This window comes from Squalius cephalus, assembly GCF_949319135.1.
Source record: "Squalius cephalus genome assembly, chromosome: 19".
NCBI classification, from domain to species: Eukaryota; Metazoa; Chordata; class Actinopteri; order Cypriniformes; family Leuciscidae; genus Squalius; species Squalius cephalus.
The window spans coordinates 19,376,729-19,397,397 of NC_137140.1; the positions used below are offsets into that span (position 1 = coordinate 19,376,729).

Consider the following 20,669-nt stretch of genomic DNA (forward strand, 5'->3'; position numbering starts at 1 on the left):
TTTTAACATAAATGTGTGTTGGCAGTGTGTGTACACAACCACCCTATAATGATACAAATCCACCCAGTGCTGTTTTTTTGTGCAGTGTCTCAGAACAACCCGTTCTCAGATTCTGGGCAATGTGACGTACTTTTGCACAAGCCCCTCCCAGTCCCACGACTGTTGATTGACACTGCAGTTTGAGCATAGACCCATCCTGAGTGAGCTGTACACAGTCCGACATTGTTTCGACCCCGGAGCAGCGGTAGACAAGAATGATTGAGGTATTTTGTTATAAGTTGTAAGAATGAACATAACAGTCGTCATTTACCCTCGTTGTTATTCGAGGATGGATCTGTACTGTTCGTGATCCAGCTTATAGTCTCCGGTGTGATACTGGTCACGGCAGTACTGGAAGGGAGAGCGTGCACTTTATTACAGTTCATAGGAGTTTTTTTTTACGGACATAAAGTTTACCAGTTTATTAAGCACCCACTGAAAAGATGTGTATATATTTGTTTACTGTTATTTGTAACAAGTGTTTTGTGTAATTCACTGTGTTTGTTGATGACAATGAAAGGGATAGAGGATTTATGGATAAGACTTTAATGCGCACTTCTTATACTGTGTTTATTCAGCTCTTACAGTGATTTTCTGGAGTAAAACTGACGCTTCAGTTCATCTTTTGTGTGATGTATAAAAAATTTTCATTAAACTCATCAGTATATTTTGGCCATCATTCGGACCGGTCCACAACAGCAGGCTTGTATTAAAGGAGAACAATTTTAACATTGAGCTCATTTTTTTGTAAATTTGGAGTGCTGTCAGTACAGAGAACAACGACAAAAATCGGTGTTGCCTACACCGTGTTATCCTCTTTTTAAAATTTGCACCCTGTTGACTTCAATGGGGCAAGTTTTAAACCTGCTTTTAGCCTCTTAACATCCTTGATGTGTCATTACAAGTGCACAGGTCATGTGAGTGATTCCTTCAGTCAACACGCGGTGAATCTCACTGCAGTAGATGTGAAAGATATGAATAAAAATTATGTTATTTCAGCCAGCGCACATACCTGTATTTACATCCTGTTTGCGGTTGAAGTAATCAATTGACGAGTTCACGCGCATAGGTTTAGTACGTACGATCATGCACCCGAACTCGACAACTGTGGACTTCAACCGCAAACAGGATGTAAATACAGGTATGTGCGCTGGCTGAAATAACATCATTTTTATTCATATCTTGCACATCTACTGCAGTCAGATTCACCCGCGTGTTGACTCTAAAGGAATCATTCACATGACCTGTGCACTTGTAATGACACATCAAGGATGTTAAGAGGCTAAAAGCAGGTTTAAAACTTGCCCCATTGAAGTCAACAGGGTGCAAATTTTAAAAAGAGGATAACGGTGTAGGCAACACCGATTTTTGTCGTTGTTCTCTGTACTGACAGCACTCCAAATTTACAAAAAAAATGAGCTCAATGTTAAAATTGACCGGAGTTCTCCTTTAATAGTTGATAAAAGCAGGTGATAAATAAGTTACAACCGTAATTATATTAAACTATACGTGCATCCCCATATAGCATACTCTCTGGCTCTGTGGGCATTATTGTCTGACTCCGGGTGAAATGAACATGGTACTGAGAGTTTCTGCTTTGATATTATCATTCCCTGAGATGAGATATTCCTGAGAGCGCGAACTCGTGAGGCTCCGCCCAGCAGCAGCTCATTTGCATTTAAAGGGATACACACTAAAGCTGTTTTTCTCAGCCCCAAAAAGTGACTATTTAAACATGCTGTAAAAAATTATCTTTTGGGTATCTTGAGCTAGAACTTCACATACACACTCTAAGGACATCAGAGACTTATTTTACAAATCTTGTGAAAAGGGGCATAATGGGTGCCCTTTAAGTCTATTAAGTTGTTGTTATTGTTACTATTATTATTTAATTTTCATTATTTCTACTTACAAGATGATACAAATTACTTAAAGTGAGACTGAAGTGGGGATTTTAAGCCTAATCGGAGAAAAATATTTTATTTTTCCCTTTACTCTAACGGCGTCAAATCATCACAACATTATGAACTGGTTACAAATCTTTACATAGGATCATTAGGATCTGAGCAAATTTCTTAATCAGTATTTTGTATTCAATATTCTGGTTTTCCAGTTATTCTTTCAAAAGGGTCAAAGAAATTAATACTTAATTTCTAGCACTTATTTTCGAATTAATGCCAGCAAGCATGCATTATTGATCAAAAGTGACCGTTATAATTTATTAAAATATTTCTGTTTGAAATAAATTCTGTTCTTTTGAACTTTCCATTCATCAAAAAATCCTGAAAAAAGTATCACAATTTCCACAAAAATGTTTTCAACATTGATAAGAAACAATAAATCAGCATATTAGAATGATTTCTGAAGGATTATGTGCCACTGAAGACTGGAATAATGATGCTGATGATTCAGCTTTGCCATCATAGGAATAAATTACAAGCAAACATATTATTTTTAAAATGTTTAAATATACAAATTTACATTTTTAAAAAGAAAAGCAAAAATTACTACGAAAATTAATATGGCCATTTGGATTACATGGAAATATATGATATACTAGGCATAAAGCTACAGCAGGTATTTCGAGAGACAATATCGCCTGCTTAACTCATGGCCACTTGAGGAGTGTGGAGAGGTCAGCAGGTTCTCAAGTTGGATGTCCTTGTTTCACCTCTGAATCAGAGAGAGAGAGAGAGCACGGCGCTACTGTTCTCTGTGTTTGTGTTTTTCAGGGCGTGACTTGGAAACCGAAACGTTGCCAAGTAAACCGGCGTTAGCGAGCATGGTGCTATGGTTTGCCAGATGAACCTTGGCATAGGCCCTCAAACTTCGAGCCATCAGCCATCTTGATTTTGATCTATAGTCAAATGTAAAGTCCGATCACACTGACTAAAGCACTCTTTATTTTGGCCTCTGAAATGGTCGCCCATTCTCTGTTCTGTTCCCATGTTATCACTGGCACAGCTCGAAGTTCAAAGTCCAATGTTCTTCATAGCAGGGGAGAGGGAAAGCGCAGATGTCTTCCTGCTAAGTGTGAACATTGTGCTGCATTTTGAAAAGGAGTTTGTGGTAAGGTTACGATGAGGTAGGAGAGGGGTCGCATCTTAAAGAATCAGAAAAGGTTTAGGCATTCTGGTTTTAAAAAAGAAAAAAGATGTTTAACTTAATTTCTAATACTTAATGTTTACCTAATTTACCTAAAGGGTTTTAAAAAATATATGAATCAGCACAACTGTTTTCACCATTGATAATAAATGTCTCTTGAGCACCAAATCAGATTTCTGAAGGATCATGTGACGCTGAAGACTGCTGAAAATTCCGCTTCGCCATCACAGGAATGAATTACATTTTAAAAATGTATTAAAGTAGAAAACACTTGTTTTAAATGATAATAATACTTCCAAATAATACTGTTTTTACAGTATTTTGATCAAAGAAATGCAGTCTTGGTGAGCATAAGCGACTTCTTATGAATCAGAAAAGGTTTGATATCAGATGACTCACACTGCCACTCCAGGAGCCTGTGCCTCCTGTCAGGAGTTTAGGCTGGAATGAATGAGTGGGCATGAGTCAGCACAGGATATTATGGGTAAAAGATTTGATAGCTGCATTAACACCTACAACACTCGTTCAGCTCAGTGGCCCATCTGGAAACTGGAAGCATGTCTCCTTCCCATGACCTTCATGTTGGTATCTTTGCTCACGGCTGTCAGTTCTGAGCACTTTTGTTTTTAAAGGGTAACTCTCGCCAAATTGCAACCTAGGCTATTTTTGTTAATCTGCCCGAGTCAAACATTCATGTAAAAGCATAATTAGAATGGAAACGCCACTTTTAAGTTTGACTGTATTTTCGTTTTCGGTCAAAATGCCTTTTGAATGGGAGTGCTAGGGGCACTACAGTGATAGCATCAAAATAGCTATATTTAAAACACTAAGAAGGCTCGACACAACATGAAACTGTGCTTGAAGTATCACCAGGGGCTCTACACATGAACTCGAGCATTGACAACATTCTTTGTGTACACAAATTTTACTACAAAGAAAGGTTTTGTACGATTTACTTTATCAGTTAGTGTTTCCGTTCGCCGGCATTTTGTCAGTCAAAAATAGTCGATCTCCGAATGCAACGTAACAGGGAGGAGAGTAAAGATGGAAAGCTTCTAAAGCTTAGTTCCATATAAATTCATGGATAATTTGTTGTTTTGTCGTTAGTGATAATCAATATTGACCTTGTATTTGAAAAAGGATCCTCATATAAGAAACAATACTAAAATTCAGAGTCAGTTCATTCACATTCAGAGATCGACTACTTTTGACTGTCAAAATGCTGGCGGCTGGAAACAGCAACAGTTGTTCGAAATCTTTCTTTTTTGTAAACTCTGTGTACACAAACAATGTTCTCAGTGCTCGAGTTCATGTGTAGAGCCCCTGGTGATACTTCAAGCACAGTTTTATGTTGTGTCGAGCCTTCTTAGTGTTTTAAAAATAGCGATTTTGATGCTATCATAGTCGTGCCGCTAGCACTCCCATTCAAAAGGCAATTTGACTGAAAACGAAGATATGGTCAAACTTAAAAGTGGCGTTTCCATTATAATTATGCTTTTAAACGAAAGTTTGCCTCGGGTAGATTAACAAAAAGACCCTAGGTTGCAATTTGGCGAGAGTTACCCTTTAAGCCAAACTCCTGAGCCGGAATTCCTCCTGACAACACATACTGCACATAAAGCCAGTTTCAACTAAACTTCATCTGTGTCAGCCAAACTAGATAACATCATAACATTTAACAGGTTAAAAAATTGCTGAATTTGCAACACCAATGTTGAAAATACACCCAAACATTTGATCAATAAAAGATCAATAAAAGTACAAATGGTTACACTTTATTTTAAGGTGTCCGAGTAACAGTGTAATTATGCATTTAGATACTGTGTAATAATAATTAACTACATGTACTTATCGACCTTATGCACAGCAGCGCCATCTTTGATTTTTAACGGGAATGAAAGCGAGGCTGTGAGGGATAGACATACATCTCTTCAGAGGGTTGTACTGTTATTTAATGTTTTTGGATTGGTCTGCTGACGAAACACTGCAAAAATATATTTCCAAGAAACTTCAGTAGACATAGAACTCCAGACATCACGAGCAGTGGAAAACTAGAAGTGATCTAGGAGCTTTATACAGCTTTTTACAGAGGATGCCATTGAAAACACTGTCTATCCCTCACAGCCTCGCTTTCATACCGGTCATGGCGCTGCTCTGAATAAGGTCTACAGGGTTAGGGTTAGGATTGAGGTTTGGTTTGGTAATGTTATTACTACAGTAACTAAATGAAACAAGGACACTGTAAACACAGAAGTGGGCCGAAAGAGCAAGTAAACAATTCTGACAAGTGATCTTTCTGGTGCTCTAAGCGATGCTGGGTGACGTCACTTCTTGTTGACTCTCAAAGTATTGTCAAACAAAACGAGGCAAGCTCGACCCTCCCTCCTCCTCATCCCGTCCCCTCCCCCTCCCTTCCGTGCTTCCTGAAACACTCATGAACCATTTAGAAAAAACAAACTGAATTTACCCACCTGTCCAGCAAAAACAGAGCCACCTGAATGTCGGATTGGAAGCCCTTCTGCCGGAGTTCTCGCCACCTTTTGAACGCTTTTCCAATGTAAATTCGGGACTTTGCGCGTTCCTTCTCCTTTTCCCTTTTCTTTGTTATTTGTTCATCGGAACGTCTTCTCTTTGGTCGTGTGTCGGCCATATCAACATTCTCAAGAATATACATTTTTAACATTAGTCGTTGTCGTTGTCTAGGACATCTCTCCTCTAGCTAACTTCCGTCTTCATGCTTCTATCTCCTCCACTCCCCACATCCCCCTTCATGTGCACGCGCACTAACCCCCCAACCCCCACCCCCAAATCATTCTTGTCGGTTATTGGCTGGAACACTGTTTGTTATGTTTCGTGGTCCAGGCTGGGCCAGTTTGTTTTTCTTGCCGTTTGTGGAGCCTGGGCTGTCTACAGAGACCGCAGTTTTTTTTACAGTGTGTTCAGGGGACAGGCAGCTAGCGGATAGTGAGGAGATGTTTGCTGGATGTGACAAAAAATGTTTTGGCCTAAAAAATGCATGACATCGCTTAGAGCACCTTTAAAGGTGGTCACAATACATCTGATCTACCATCAGCGGCTAACTGGATCATGTTAACTACTCAAAGTCAGACAGAGCTGAAAAAGACAGAAAACTGAAAGAGAACAAACACCTGCAGTATACGCTCTCACTTTGCAAAACATATTAATAATAATTAGTATTACATTACATTTATTAAAAGCTTTAATGCAAAGCAACTGACATGGCATTCAAGGCCTACATTGTTTTTAATCAATTCATGCATTAAACATGGCCCACCACAAAGAATGATACAATTATACTGTATTTGCAAGAGAACATTTGGAAATAATTTACACTATACCGCTTTAAAAAGTTTGGGGTCGGTGAGATTGTTAAAGCGGGGCTCAGTAACTTCGGGATTTCTTCGCTGTATTCTCGCTTTTTGCTCGCAGGTTTCTCTCTAGAGCTCCCCCCACAGCTTCGGAATAGATATTTGACAACACTGTTGTAAAAACTCGTAGGCGATTCTCGGACACCAGAGGCTAGTAGATCAACGACATCAAAGCAGATGGGACATTCTTTAAAACGTCTTCTTCATTCGGGTTCAAACAGCGTGAGGGAGCGCAATAATGACAGCATTTTAGCAGATTTCTTTTGGCCGTAAAGCAATTGTTTACATCGCGAGACCTGATATCACGCGAGACTTCCTGACGCGGCGGCCAGCGGCCCGCCGGCTCAAAGTTGCAAGTGCGTATTTTCCGCTCACGGGCACCAGGGGGGTGCGAAACGATCACCATTCAACCCGAAATAAGTAATATAACCATTCCAATGACTCCGAAGCTGTTCAGTTAAGGTAAAAAAGTTACTTAGTTCACCTTTAAATGCTTTTGAAAGAAGTCTCTTTATGCGTGCCAAGGCTGCATTTATTTAATCAAAATGCCATAAAAACAGTAAAATTGTGACATATTCTTACAACTATAAGTAGGCTAACAATTTGCTGTTTTCATATATTTCAAAACATGATGTATTCCTGTGATTCATAAATTTTCACAAATCAAACCCATGACCCTGACCTTGCTAGCGCCATGCTCTGTTTTAGCCACAGGAAAAATAATATTAAATCTCAAGAGAGCATCTGCTTGCTTAACACACAGTCTGTTTACAGTAGCCTACGTCTGAGTGTAGGCTACAAATGAGTTTGTGTTTGGTCAGATGGGTGTAATGATCTATTGTGTCTCTCTGATTTGTCCGCTCTCTTCCTCCCCCATGTTCATACGCACACGTTCGTTCCCTCCTGCCCTCCTGGCTTCTGAGGGTTTGCGCCGACTCACTCGCTCGCAGCAGATTAGAACAACGTCACAGACAAATGAGCACAGCTGCCTGACCAGCACGCGCTCACAGCACTGTCTGCAGTGATTCTGTCTGCCATCCATCAGGCTGCAAAGACTATTCAACTCCAATCAATTGCATTCCAATGAGCTGTTTTTTGTAATCATATATGCAAATTTGAATGACTGAGTTCACAAATAATTGGAGCATTATGCTTTTTTTAAGGAGGACAGAAATTAAAACAAGTTAAAGCTGCAGTCCGTAACTTTTTTGGGTTCAAAATTATCCAAAATAAATTTTTGAGCAAGTAGCCTACATAACCAGCCAGTGTTCAAAACTATGTGCTTGCCTTCGATTCAAAACGGTAAGCTTGTAATAATGTTTTTAATTCCAGTGGTACTGGTGGATTTCCGCGGGAAATTCGAGCACAATGTCACATCTGTACACATAAAGAGCGTGTCTCGGCTAGTAGGCTAAATTGCGTGTGAGGATGTTGGAGGTGGAGATTTATAGCCTTTTCTCACAGCACTTGATATAATTAAACTTATCAATTTGATGGCGGATCCAGAAAGGTTCAAACGACAATCACCGGTGACAACTGGAGATTCACCCATTGTAAAATGCAAAAGACTTCGGACTTCGGAGTGGCTACAGAAAAAAAGACTGCAACCGGGCCCATTGGAAAACAAGGAAACATATCGGAAGGGCTTTTGAAAGGTAAAAATTCGATTATATTTGCATCTGATCACAGATATGTTTGTATTTCAAAGAGAAACCGTTCTAAGGAACATTTATTTGTTGCTATGACTATTAGAAATTAGACTGCACAGAAATGGAAACTGAACTACTGTAACAGGTAGCCCTAATACACATTAAATGTTGTCAATCAAAGCTGATGTTGTTAACATTAACAATTTGAGAAGTATAATTTGCACGTTTTGACATGATATGATAAGCGATCGTTAGATCAGCGCGATTTACTGCAATGCTTTTTTTCCCTTAGTTGGTCAGAACAAAAGTGGATGTTACTTACTTGTTCAGATGACATTTTCCGGTGAAAATTCTTATGTTGGTCATACTTCCAAAAAGTAGAATTTGTGATTGCGAATGACAGTATCCACACCTGCACGTTCACTGACGGCCGCACATTCTCCTCAAAACATTAATTCATCCGCGCTGTGCCGTGCCGAGACACAACCCACGTAAAGCTGATAATTCCGTGAATAACTGCAATTGCAGATTTCGAACAGAGATGGCGACAAAGAGGAAAAACTAAATTTATGGTTTTATAAAGTAAAATAAAGCCTGTAGTAAACATAGCTTGACGATACTTTGACGTTTGTTCTACAACGTACAATGCACACTCTCACACAGCAAGCTGTCTTAGTTCAAAAACGTAGGCTACGTTTTGAAAAATGAACATAACTGCATCAAAATTAACGTTTTCACTATGGGTCTGTGTAATTTACATTGTAGAACAAAACGTCAAAGTATAGTCAAGTTATGTTAACCACAGGCTTTATTTTACAAATAAAATAAAAAAAAACTCCAAAGGAAAAGCGCGAAGGAACCAGCAGCGAATTGGGGAGAAACGGCTCCTCGAACAAGAAAAAATAGGGCGGGACTTGATTTAGTAAATTCCTAAATTCAGTCTGTTCATCATATAAAGCGATTGCGTCTCTTCAGAAAATGTTGGACTAAACCACTCAATTCATATGGATTCGTTTTACAATCGATCTCTTTATGAATTTTTGAAGCATCAAAGTGGTAGTTGCGTAGCTGTCAACGGAGGGACAGAAAGCTCTCAAACTTCATCAAAGATCTTCATTTGTGTTCCGAAGATGAACAAAAGTCTTACGGGTTTGCATTGACTTGAGGGTGAGTAATTAATGAAAGAATTTTCATTTCTGAGTGAACAATCCCTTTAAGTCTAATCCCCGAATAAAATGCATCTTTGAGCTGTCTTAACTGAAAGCAGCTTTCGCTGTCATATCTTAAAACATGTCAGTGCCATTGTTTTGTCTCAAGATTCATTTTAACTAAGGCCTACTCCTGCCTTAATCTAAATCCAGTTTGTGAAGCCAGACAGAATAAAGACTGCAGCAACTTTGAGCAGTGCAACAATATTTGCATAATTTCTTTCTGTTCCTTTGCTCATTGATTTAGTCCCCCTTGCCCCTCCCACCCCACTTCATCCCATTGCCTGTTCAAGCACCACCCCCCATACCCACCCCTGGTGACGTCATCATCCCAGATCACGTTTAGCACATGTGCCTGCAGCAGGGGTCTGTCTGTGACATATTATGCAATTCTATAGATAGAACAGAGAAAGAGAGTTGAAATAATACGATAGATCCGAGGATAATAAAGCAAAAGGAAGAGAAACGGTGGAGGTTTGGACTGTTAATAATGGAGGGAGAAGGAAGGGTTACACAGGGGTTTGCAGTGCCGTCTCATGTGTCAGGTCTTTCATTCCCAATCCCCACTCACGGCTCAACTCCAGCTGCTTCCTCTTAAACAGGAAGTGGATATCGATGTTTCACAGACATGCTCAATGAGCACCAATGGACATATGTTTGGACACACATCACACATCGACCGCCTGAACAGAGCTCACAATGACTCCAACATTGGGAATACAGAATTTAATCAATTACTACCTTTCAATTCAGATCGATTCGCCTACTAGAAATCTCTTCAACACTTTTGTTTATATCCTCAACAGGGTTACTATTGTTAAAACTATTAAAACTACCACTAAAACCATACAAAAAAAAACCCCACAAACAAACACATTTTCATTATGGAATAAAATAAACATGTACTGAAAGCAAACAAACTATATATATATATATATATATATATATATATATATATATATATATATATATATATATATATATATATTTCAGGCAACATTTCTTATACGTTTAAAGTTGAAGTAGGCCTAAAATAACTAAAACTAAAAAAACTAAAACTTAACGTAAAATTTTTACTAAAATGAAAACAGAAAATATAAAAAAATAAAATCCAAAATATTTACAAAAACTAATAGTATATCAATGATACTAATCATCTGATGATAATAATATTCACTTAATATAATATTATTAATCTGACTGCATTGACACCATTGTATGTGAACTGAACTGAACTGAGCTGGACGATGTCAGCATTGTATTTTTCAGAGTTGATGTATAGATAAATGAACTAAATTAAAGGAGAACTCCGGTCAATTTTAACATTGAGCTCATTTTTTTGTAAATTTGGAGTGCTGTCAGTACAGAGAACAACGACAAAAATCGGTGTTGCCTACACCGAGTTATCCTCTTTTTAAAATTTGCACCCTGTTGACTTAAATGGGGCAAGTTTTAAACCTGCTTTTAGCCTCTTAACATCCTTGATGTGTCAAGTGCCCAGCCATTGTGAGTGATTCCTTCAGAGTGAACACGGTGAATCTGACTGCAGTAGATGTGAAAGATATGAATAAAAATGATAATAATTCAGCCAGCGCACATACCTGTATTTATTTCCTGTTTTCGGTCGAAGTCCATAGTAATCGATTGTCGAGTTCACGCGCATGATCATAGGTACTAAACCAATGCGCGTGAACTCGACAATCGATTACTATAGACTTTGACCGAAAACAGGATGTAAATACAGGTATGAGCGCTGGCTAAATAAATATCATTTTTATTCATTTCTTTCACATCTACTGCAGTCAGATTCACCGCGTTCACTCTGAAGGAATCACTCACATGACCTGTGCACTTGTAATGACACATCAAGGATGTTAAGAGGCTAAAAGCAGGTTTAAAACTTGCCCCATTGAAGTCAACAGGGTGCAAATTTTAAAAAGAGGATAACACGGTGTAGGCAACACCGATTTTTGTCATTGTTCTCTGTGTTGACAGCACTCCAAATGTACAAAAAAATGAGCTCAATGTTAAAATTGACCGGAGTTCTCCTTTAATAACTAATGATTTTTACAACAGAAATGAATCAACACTGAACTGACTTCAGCTGGACAATGACGCTATTTTCTTCTAGAGCTTCTGTAGCCAAATCAAACTTTGTTGCACTATTTTCCTGTTATCACTGCAAACAATCTGTATTGTAAAAATCACTATAGAAATAAAGGTGACTTGACTTGACAAAAATAACACTGCTTTAGACACATTTATCTAAACTAAGATAGTCTAATGAATCTGTCAAAACAATCAATAAAGCAGATTTTATTTGTATATGGATTTCACTTATTTTAATTCTAATTCTTCAAGTTCACATTCAAAACCAAATTTGCAAATTCAAATGAAATCAGCAGTCCAGAACAGCTCTCTCACCACAGCGTTTACTCTGTCACTGTGAAAGTCTGACCTCTACAGGTGACCGACAGGAAAGGATGATAACTCTTTATTTTAGTCAACTTCTTTTGGAACACTTTTCAATGAAGTGTGTCCTAATTAAAGGTAACAAGATGTCGCTTAAAAAAACACCTGAAATAACATGTAAAAATGAAACAATAATTTATGTTATGACCTAAGAATAAATTATGTGCTCGTGCTTTTTCATGGGTTTCCTCATCAATTAAAAATGCTTTTAAACCAGACACAGTCAAACAAACATAACATAAATCTATAAGGAAGAGCATATTCATGTTACAATACCATTTAACCAGTAACCATTTACCATACACATACAAACCAGTTTACAGTCAGAACGTCACCCCTTACTGCATATTTGATTATGAAAATTCATTCAAACCAATATGAAAATCGTATCGTTGCTTGTTTAGCTCTCACAACAGAAACGGTGAAGGATATGTGAATATTATCTGAACGATTGGATGTCATTTACTGTGAAGCTTTCTGCAATATTTTAGGATTATTCATTTTATTTTTGTTATTTATGTAATCTGATATTATCACTTACATTCACACCAATATGAGGATGAAGGCATAAGGAGTCATGGGGAAATATTCAAAGACTGCAAAATGCTCCAGCATAAGGAGAACTGCTGAAGAAGGACTGAGAGAGGAATAAAAAAACCCGGCTTCAACATTTCCAGGACTGGAGCTGGACTGTGACTCGCCAAACAAACACAATATCCTATTGCCTACAGGTAATGTGAAGTGCCCAACATTTAGATATTAAACCGTTTTCATTCATATGATCAATGTTTTTTATTTATCATTTAAATGTGCTTATGTCCACCATAAATGGTGCCTGATACACTGAAAACTGAACATGAAATATATAAAGACTTAAGATGCAAAAGCCTCTAAGTGCCATCTGAAATTTTCTTTTAAAATGAGCATTTTTATCAAGCTCATATATTTAAGCTCAGTAATTTCACTTTAAAGGGATAGTTCACCCAAAAATGTAAATTGTCATCATTTACTCACCCTCATGTTGTTCCAAACCTGTATGATTTCCTTTCTTCTGCTGAACACAAAAGAAGATATTTTAAAGAAGGTTGTTTTTTTTTCCTACTATGGAAGTCAATGGGGTCCATCAGTCGTTTGGTTACCGACTTTCTTCAAAATATCTTCTTTTGTGTTCAGCAGAAGAAAGAAAGTCATACAGGTTTGGAACAACATGAGGGTGAGTAAATGATGACAGCATTTTCATTTTTGGGTGAACTATCCCTTTAATGACAATTAATAGGTAATTTTCATTGCCATTAAAGTGAAATAACTGAACATAAATATACAAGCTTGATAAAAATGATCATTCTAGAAGAAAATTTCAGATGGCACTTAGAGGCTTTTGCATCTGAAGTCTTCATATACACATACTGTTTGTACAATGTAATGACGCAAATGCCTAAACACCTTGTTGCTTTGCAAAAAAAGTGAAAATCTACATCAATATTTAATCGTTTTTTTTTTTTTTTTTTTTCATGCTTTTGGATTGTTTAAAATTCAGTGCAACATGTAAACAATATATTCACTTTCACAGTCCTGGCAAATTTAAAAATGTGCATTTATAATATTTAAGTAACAGATTTCGTAAAAATTTCATCACAAAATATTCTAATTTCTTCAAAGATAAAAAAAAAAAAAAGTCTGTGACATTTCCGGTAAGCATGATTGTGATCAACAGAACGTCAATTGACTAAAAATAGCAACAGTGTATTACATAGAAGATCAAAATGTTGATTGCATATTTTTGCCCTTTACTGTACATTCTTGAGCAGCAGTGAAGTGAAGGCAATGATGAGAAAGCCTGGGTTGCATACTTCAGAAATGATCTATATCACACAACCGCAAAGAATTCAATGGAATTTGGCCGGGAAATGTTTGTGGCATATTTGTTTGGCAAAAGCAAATTTTCACTGAATAAAATATCACTTTAGATTCCAAAGTCTTGTAGGCTGTATGTGTGTAGTTAAAGATATAGGCTATTTAAGTGAACTATCACTACCACACCTGAGACAGCAATATTTAACAAATCAGAGGTTATATTTTTGACATTTTAGTATTAATATTAATATTAAAGTTTGAAAATGTGTGGATTTCGGCATTGATTATTAGCACTGCACGATCAATCGATTTATATCACTATGTTCGATGTCAAGTATAGGGATGGTAGTTGATCTGTACGGACAAGGCACAGAGGTTCGAAATGCAAGTGATTCTTGGGTTAATTGCAAAGTTTAACCATCATAGTGTGAAAGTTTATCATTTGCACATGGTTTAGGTCCATTCAAGCAATTTAAAACCATTGGAGCGCAAGAAGACATAAAAGAAAACTCATTTCGGAACTCAGAATTCGGTAGGCTATTCTTCCGCCTCTATTTCTGCTTGAACGTACAAATACAGCAAAATAACATTAAAATACCCGTCTCAGCAAGTATCCTCGTAAACACAGTCACATGGCTTATGTGAACGGAAACAAATGAGAAAGAAAACGGATGCGTATCAATATATTGGATTAAGAGCTTTAGCTCTTAAAGTAACAGCAGCCTAATAAACCTGCTGCTGTCTGTCACTAATGTTAATCAAACAACAAAATACAAAGAGAAAATCACTTTTGTTGCGTTATCAAAGATTGTTTAATTAATACAGTGAAGACTGCAGTGTTATTTTACATTTGATTATTCAATGAATACTGTTAGACTTAACTGAAAAACTTAATTTGTATCTTTGTTCTATTGCATTTATCTCATGGTTGTACTTTGTTTTTTATTTTCTACACAGACGCACTCCCCTACAAAATCACCTCAATCATTAATTCTTTCCATATAGAGCTTTTCCAATTATCTGGTGAAACTGTTTTCAAATCGTAATATATATAGCTGAAAAACTAAATCGCAATGTCAGTTTTTTCAAATATCGTGCAGCCCTATTAATTAAATGCAATATGATCTTAAAGACAAACGCAATCTGACTAATACACACAAACAGACATTGGGTGGTTCACAATACAGGGTGGAGAAAATAAGTGAACCAAAAGTAACCTCCAAAAGGTAAATTGGAGTAAATTAAGGAGATGAGATCATTGGAAGTGTTGGTCACACAGGTGCCCTGCCATTTAAATAAAGGAAAAAAAAAAAAAAAACCACTAAAAAAGTTACTAATAAATCTGTTCTCAAGAAAGATTGGCTAGTGCTTAACACAGAACCCTAAAACACAAAGCTACAAAAGCTTTTCTAAAGACCTGGGAGTTCATAAATCCCTGTCAACAAATGTGGAAAATTCTGGACTGTTGCTTCTCTCCCAGGAGTGGGAATCCTGAAAAGATCACTAAGAACATAATGAACAATCCTGAAAGAGGTGAGAAAGAATCCAAGGACAACAGCAAAAGACCTTCATAAACTCTACAAACTGCTATAGTCATTGTTCATGTGTCCAACATCAGACAAAACACTGAACAAAACATGGTTTATGAAAGGACAAGGCATAGGAAACCACTGCAGTCTAAAGCAAGTGTGTCTCAAGTTTGGCACCTGGATATTCCATAATGCTTCTGGGAAAATGTTCTTTGGACTTCTGAGATGAAAGCTGAACTTGTTGCCAAAAATACACAACCCTTTTTTTAGAGGAAAAAAGTGTTTGATGGAGGATTTTCTGCTGAAGAAGGATCCCCAAGTTCCTAAATTCAAGGGTTCACTAACTTAACAATTGTGTTAATAGTATAGTCAGATTGTGTTTGTCAACAAGCGTGACTTAAATTAAAATCTGACCACTTTTTTTTTTTTTTTGGAGTAAACAATGCCGAAATCCAGATCATTTTAAATGGCTTGCTAACCCATTATTGCGGCTGCAAATCCGCAGAAGGCTGCAAATGAAGTCTGCAAATGAAGGCTGCAAATGTCAAAATGTAAATATGTACAAATTAGATTGTAAAACTGATGTAATTTGGCCTGCAGGGAGGCAATACTATGACCACAGTGCTGCCACAGGGCTCTGAACAGGATGAAGAAACCACAGAACTGTGGAACATCCTCTTCAGACGACAACACCTCCAAAACCGGCTTCAGTTTCTACAGGAGATCCAAAAGAGGAACTCCAAAATAGAAGGTAACTCTTTAGAAAGAATGTTGATGATGAAGAAACGACTGACCATTAAAAAATAACAATAAATTGGACCTTGATTAGTTTGATCAATGGGAACATTACTGGAGGTATTCAGAAGAGGAACTTCAACATGTGGCTTTTCCCTGCACAATAAAACATGCAAACAATGAAGTGCAATTACTCGTTCTCTCTTACTAAAGGAGCTGCACCTTTGCCAGGAAATGAGCATTCAAATTGCAATGAATTCACCCTGGTCATTCATCTTCACTTACATTTGACTAGTTAGTAAAAACAATAATTTGGTTGTTTTACTTTTTTTTTTTTTTTGCTTTTAGGAAACCTTGCAAACGAAGAGGGCCCGTCAGAACTGGACAAAATAGAGGAGGAGTTGAAGTTACTGGAGCAAAAACAGAAGGATCTTGTTCGGAAAAAAAGCCAACGTATCACAACACAGTTAACAGACAATGGCATGTGTCTCTAGATGATTAAAAAAGCTTGTGCAAAATCTCATGATTTCTTATATTCATATACATATTCAGAACATTGGACATTTTAATGAAACAATATGCTTTTAAAGGGTTAGTTCACCCAAAAATAAAAATTCTGTCAGTAATTTCTCACCCTCATGTTGTTGTTCAAACCCCGTAAGACTTTCGTTCATCTTCGGAACACAAATTACGATATTTTTGATGAAATCTGAGAGCTGTCTCACTCCTTCATAGGCTGATATGGGATCGAAACTTGCTACTTGTTGTACGTCAGAACGTAGGCTCACTATTGGCCCGCATCACACACATGACCAGCGTCGGCCAATAGTGAGCCTACGTTCTGACGTACAACACAGAAGCGCTGCACTGTTACACTACGTGAACTCACTCTGAGGCCCACACAGAAGAAAATGAATAGTTGAATTTGTATTTTTTGCACAAAAAGTATTCTCATCACTTGATAAACTTATGGTTGAGCCACTGTAGTCACTTGGACTATTTTAACGATGTCTTTACTAACTTTTCTGGGCCATCCCATAGAAGCCTATGGAGGAGTGAGACAGCTCTCAGATTTCATCAAAAATATCTTAATTTTTGTTGCGAAGATGAACGAAAGTCTTACGCGGTTGGAGCAACATGAGGGTGAGTAATTACTGACAGAATTTACATTTTTGGGTGAACTATCCCTTTAAGAAAAAAAAAATAGGTACACTAGATACACAAAAAGCATTATGTTACTATTTATTTTATGGATCATTTCCAGTCATTAGTATGCAAATGTAACGTTAGTTATCTTGTATGGTATACTCTCTGTGACAGATTCGATTCAGACTCCAGTCCAAGGACTCTACATTCTTCCCATTTCTCCAACAGAAATTATGTCTCCTGTCATTGCTCTGCAAGTGGAAAAAACAGGTAAAATAATATGTTGCAAATGTAACATGAATTATTTTGTATGATATACTCATTACGTCAGATGGAAAAGCTCCAAAATCCACAAACTACATTCTTACCATTTCACCAACAGAAACTATTTCCTCTATCAATGCTCTGCAAGAAGAAAACACAGGTAAGATAATACATTTATGTTGCACAATCTTCACAACTGACACGTTGCAGGGCAAATACTTCTTGACAAATGTCTTGGATTAAGATGGCCATAGAATTTGTTTGCATATGATGAATAAATAAACAAAATGAACGTGTTTCGCCTTCCTAGAGACTGCAGTAAACCTTGACGATGTCACCATGTCCCCTGCCACAGTGAAATGCCCTTCTTGCCATAAGACTGTCACCACTGAGATTCGCTATAAAGTGGGCAGCAATGCCTTCCTCTTTTGCTGTCTCTTATCTGTGGTGGGGTGAGTATCTACTCTACAGTGAAGAATCAATCCCTGACCGAGCAAGAGCGCTGTTGTTCCGAATATAGCAAGTAATAACAGTCGTGTTGATATTCAGACTAACAGCACGACTGCGAATGTAATATAGTTTTAATGTAACTTAAGTAATAACTCACGTTTTATTCAGTTTTGCCAGTTCATGTCTATTTTTGCTCCGTCAATGGAAATAGTCAGACAGGGGGAAAAAACACAGCAGAAGTAAACGTTGTGCATCACATCGCCGACGCAGAGCAACACAAACAGGCTGAATTAATGTTTTTATCCAATTTGAGTGGATGACTCAACGGCTCACTCATAAACACAGTCACTTAAAGGAATAGTTCACCCAAAAATGAAAATTCTGTCATCATTCCCTCATGTTGTTTCAAACCTATGTGACTTACTTTCTTCTGTGGAAAACAAAAGAAAAAAATGTTTTTAAAAATCTGGGTAACTAAACAGACATTTCTTCGAATAATGTTTCACAGAATGAAGATGTTCGAAGAGATTTGTAAAGACATGAGGGTGAGTAAATGAGGACAGAATTTTCATTTTTTTTTTCACTATACCTTTAATTTGTTGCTGAATGAATCAGTTTTTCTTGAACAAATCGATTTGATGAATGATTCAAAGACTCATTTGTCACCACTTACTTATGTATCAATGTAACCAGCAGAAAGAATCATGATCCCCATCACTGATGAGGGACGGACTGACAGTAAAATAGTGAGGTTTCTAAAGCTATCGAAGCCTTGTTTACTGTAATCACATGACTTTTGCAGTTTGATACAAGCTCCGAACACTGACCTGGCTCCGAACCAGTAGTTTGAAACACTAAATGTGTGAATCTGATTCAAGAACAGTAACTGTGGCATTATTCCTCACATGTGTTTTGTTCATTATTGAATAACTGTTCTTCATTATTCAAGGAGTTCCTCTCTAGTGAATCTGCTAAGCAGGCAATTTAACAAAATTTCTACAATGCCAGAATAGTAAAGAACATTTTCATTGTCATTTTTTTTGTTTCTGGCACAGGTGTCTGGCCGGATGTTGCCTGATCCCCTTCTGTATGGATCGCTTCAAAGATGTCGCCCACATGTGTCCGTCCTGCCACAAAGACATCTGTGCAGTACATAGGCTTTGAGCATAATGTTCCTGATCTGTGATACCGTGACTGTAAAGACATCAGAAGAGCCTGAGCACAAGACACTGTCAGGGCTGTTTGAGCCTGTTTTTCAGAAAAGGGGATTTTTATATCTATTCTATTGACAGGATTGTTTGGGAAGTCAATGTAGGCTTTGAGATGTGGCGAAACTATATACAAATGAATTCCGTAGTCAAGCAATTAATAACTGTGCTAATGGCCACCAGTCATTTGTATTAACCTCTTCCAATAGACATGCTTTTAGGGTGATATAGTCAGTCATGAGTAGTCATGGAAGAAGTACACAAATTGTGTAGCATATTGGCTCATTTTGAGTCAGGTATGACCAAATCAATGGTTTTTTAACCACTCAAGACTCATTCCTAAAAGATTGAAACAGTTGTTTGCTATAGTTGAATGGGTTAAACTTAGTGTGAATCGCTTTAACCAGTTGAAAAGATTAATTAATCAATTGAACATCACTATCATGCCTTGGAGTGGGTCTTTATTTCTTCATTTCATTTTTTTGAAATGTAGTGCATTAAAAGTTTCCCCAAAATGAAAATACTCCAATATTTGAAATATATACAGGCATGAACATTGTGGACAGTAACAATGATCTGGATAACAATCCAAGCCCTTGAGACATTAGATGTTTATCAACCTGATGTCTTTTTTAACAGCATAATATATTCAAATAGAAATGGTCAGGTTATTCTCTTAATATATCACTAGTTTTCATTTATGTAATAGTCAGCTAAATGAGCCTTAAGGACAGTTATAGGAAATATATTGTATTAAATGTCACTATTTTTGTACATGAAACTTTCTAAATACATCAAGGAAGACCCTAAGAGTCCAATTACAATTTGAAAAGATGCATCATAACCTATATATTCAGAATAGAAAAACATAACTTGTGGCAAATAAACAATAACAGACACAGTTTCTGCATGTCATTCCTCTGATATATTTAAGAGACTCTAAAACATCCTTTATGACAGTATTTTCACAATACATACATTTTCATTGACACGTGATGGCGTATATACTCATATCTTTAAAACGATTCACAAAATATAGCTCATGGATGCGCCAGACATGTATAAAAATATGTATTACATCCATTAAAATATCTACACAATGTGCAAAACATATGGCATACAAATGATGATTGATCTCCCGCTTTGGAGGATGTTCAAAGGCGGCGGGAAATATCGCCCAGTGTCATCACCACTGATACATAATATACATTTAATATTTGATAAAGAGCATGACATCTAGATGAGTCCAGCAGACGTTGTTGAAAATGAGGAACTAGGAATCCTAAATCTACATGAAGCTTGACAGGAGCTGAGCTTTGACATCCTAAATGGCAAAAACACAAGCCACGGGTTTCTAGATCTCAGCCACAACAGGCGTCCATGCAAATGGATGGTGTAAAACTGAAGTGATGCTCTGACATCTCATCTACTGCATATACTGTATACAATACAGCACTGTATATAAAATGCTTATTGCTTTACTCTCCAACTGCACTATTAAACAGAAGAAGGGACACTTGTATTGACTTCATCTCTAACCTTTTTACAATCAACTAAATGCAATACAGATTATCGAAGAAAAATCGAAAACCCACCTACAATAACCTAAAAAAGTTTGGGA

General features: G+C 37.2%; 1 protein-coding gene across 3 annotated transcripts; it reads left to right on the top strand.

Annotated features, from left to right (window-relative positions):
• Nucleotides 1-190: 190 nt before the first annotated feature.
• LOC307146473 (uncharacterized protein) lies at nt 191-20,568 on the top strand. 3 transcript variants are annotated; one of them, XM_079850494.1, is made up of 8 exons: nt 7,501-8,188; nt 12,421-12,593; nt 15,846-15,996; nt 16,329-16,460; nt 17,301-17,396; nt 17,509-17,550; nt 17,701-17,842; nt 18,896-20,568. In XM_079850494.1, the coding sequence occupies exons 3-8, from the start codon at nt 15,858-15,860 to the stop codon at nt 19,002-19,004; spliced, it is 660 nt and encodes a 219-aa protein (XP_079706620.1). In that variant the 5' UTR covers nt 7,501-8,188; nt 12,421-12,593; nt 15,846-15,857; the 3' UTR covers nt 19,005-20,568. The 3 variants fall into 3 exon arrangements, with proteins under 3 accessions (XP_079706618.1, XP_079706620.1, XP_079706619.1); XM_079850492.1 differs by lacking the exons at nt 7,501-8,188; nt 12,421-12,593 and adding an exon at nt 191-263; XM_079850493.1 differs by lacking the exon at nt 7,501-8,188 and having other exon boundaries at nt 11,084-12,593.
• Nucleotides 20,569-20,669: the final 101 nt, after the last annotated feature.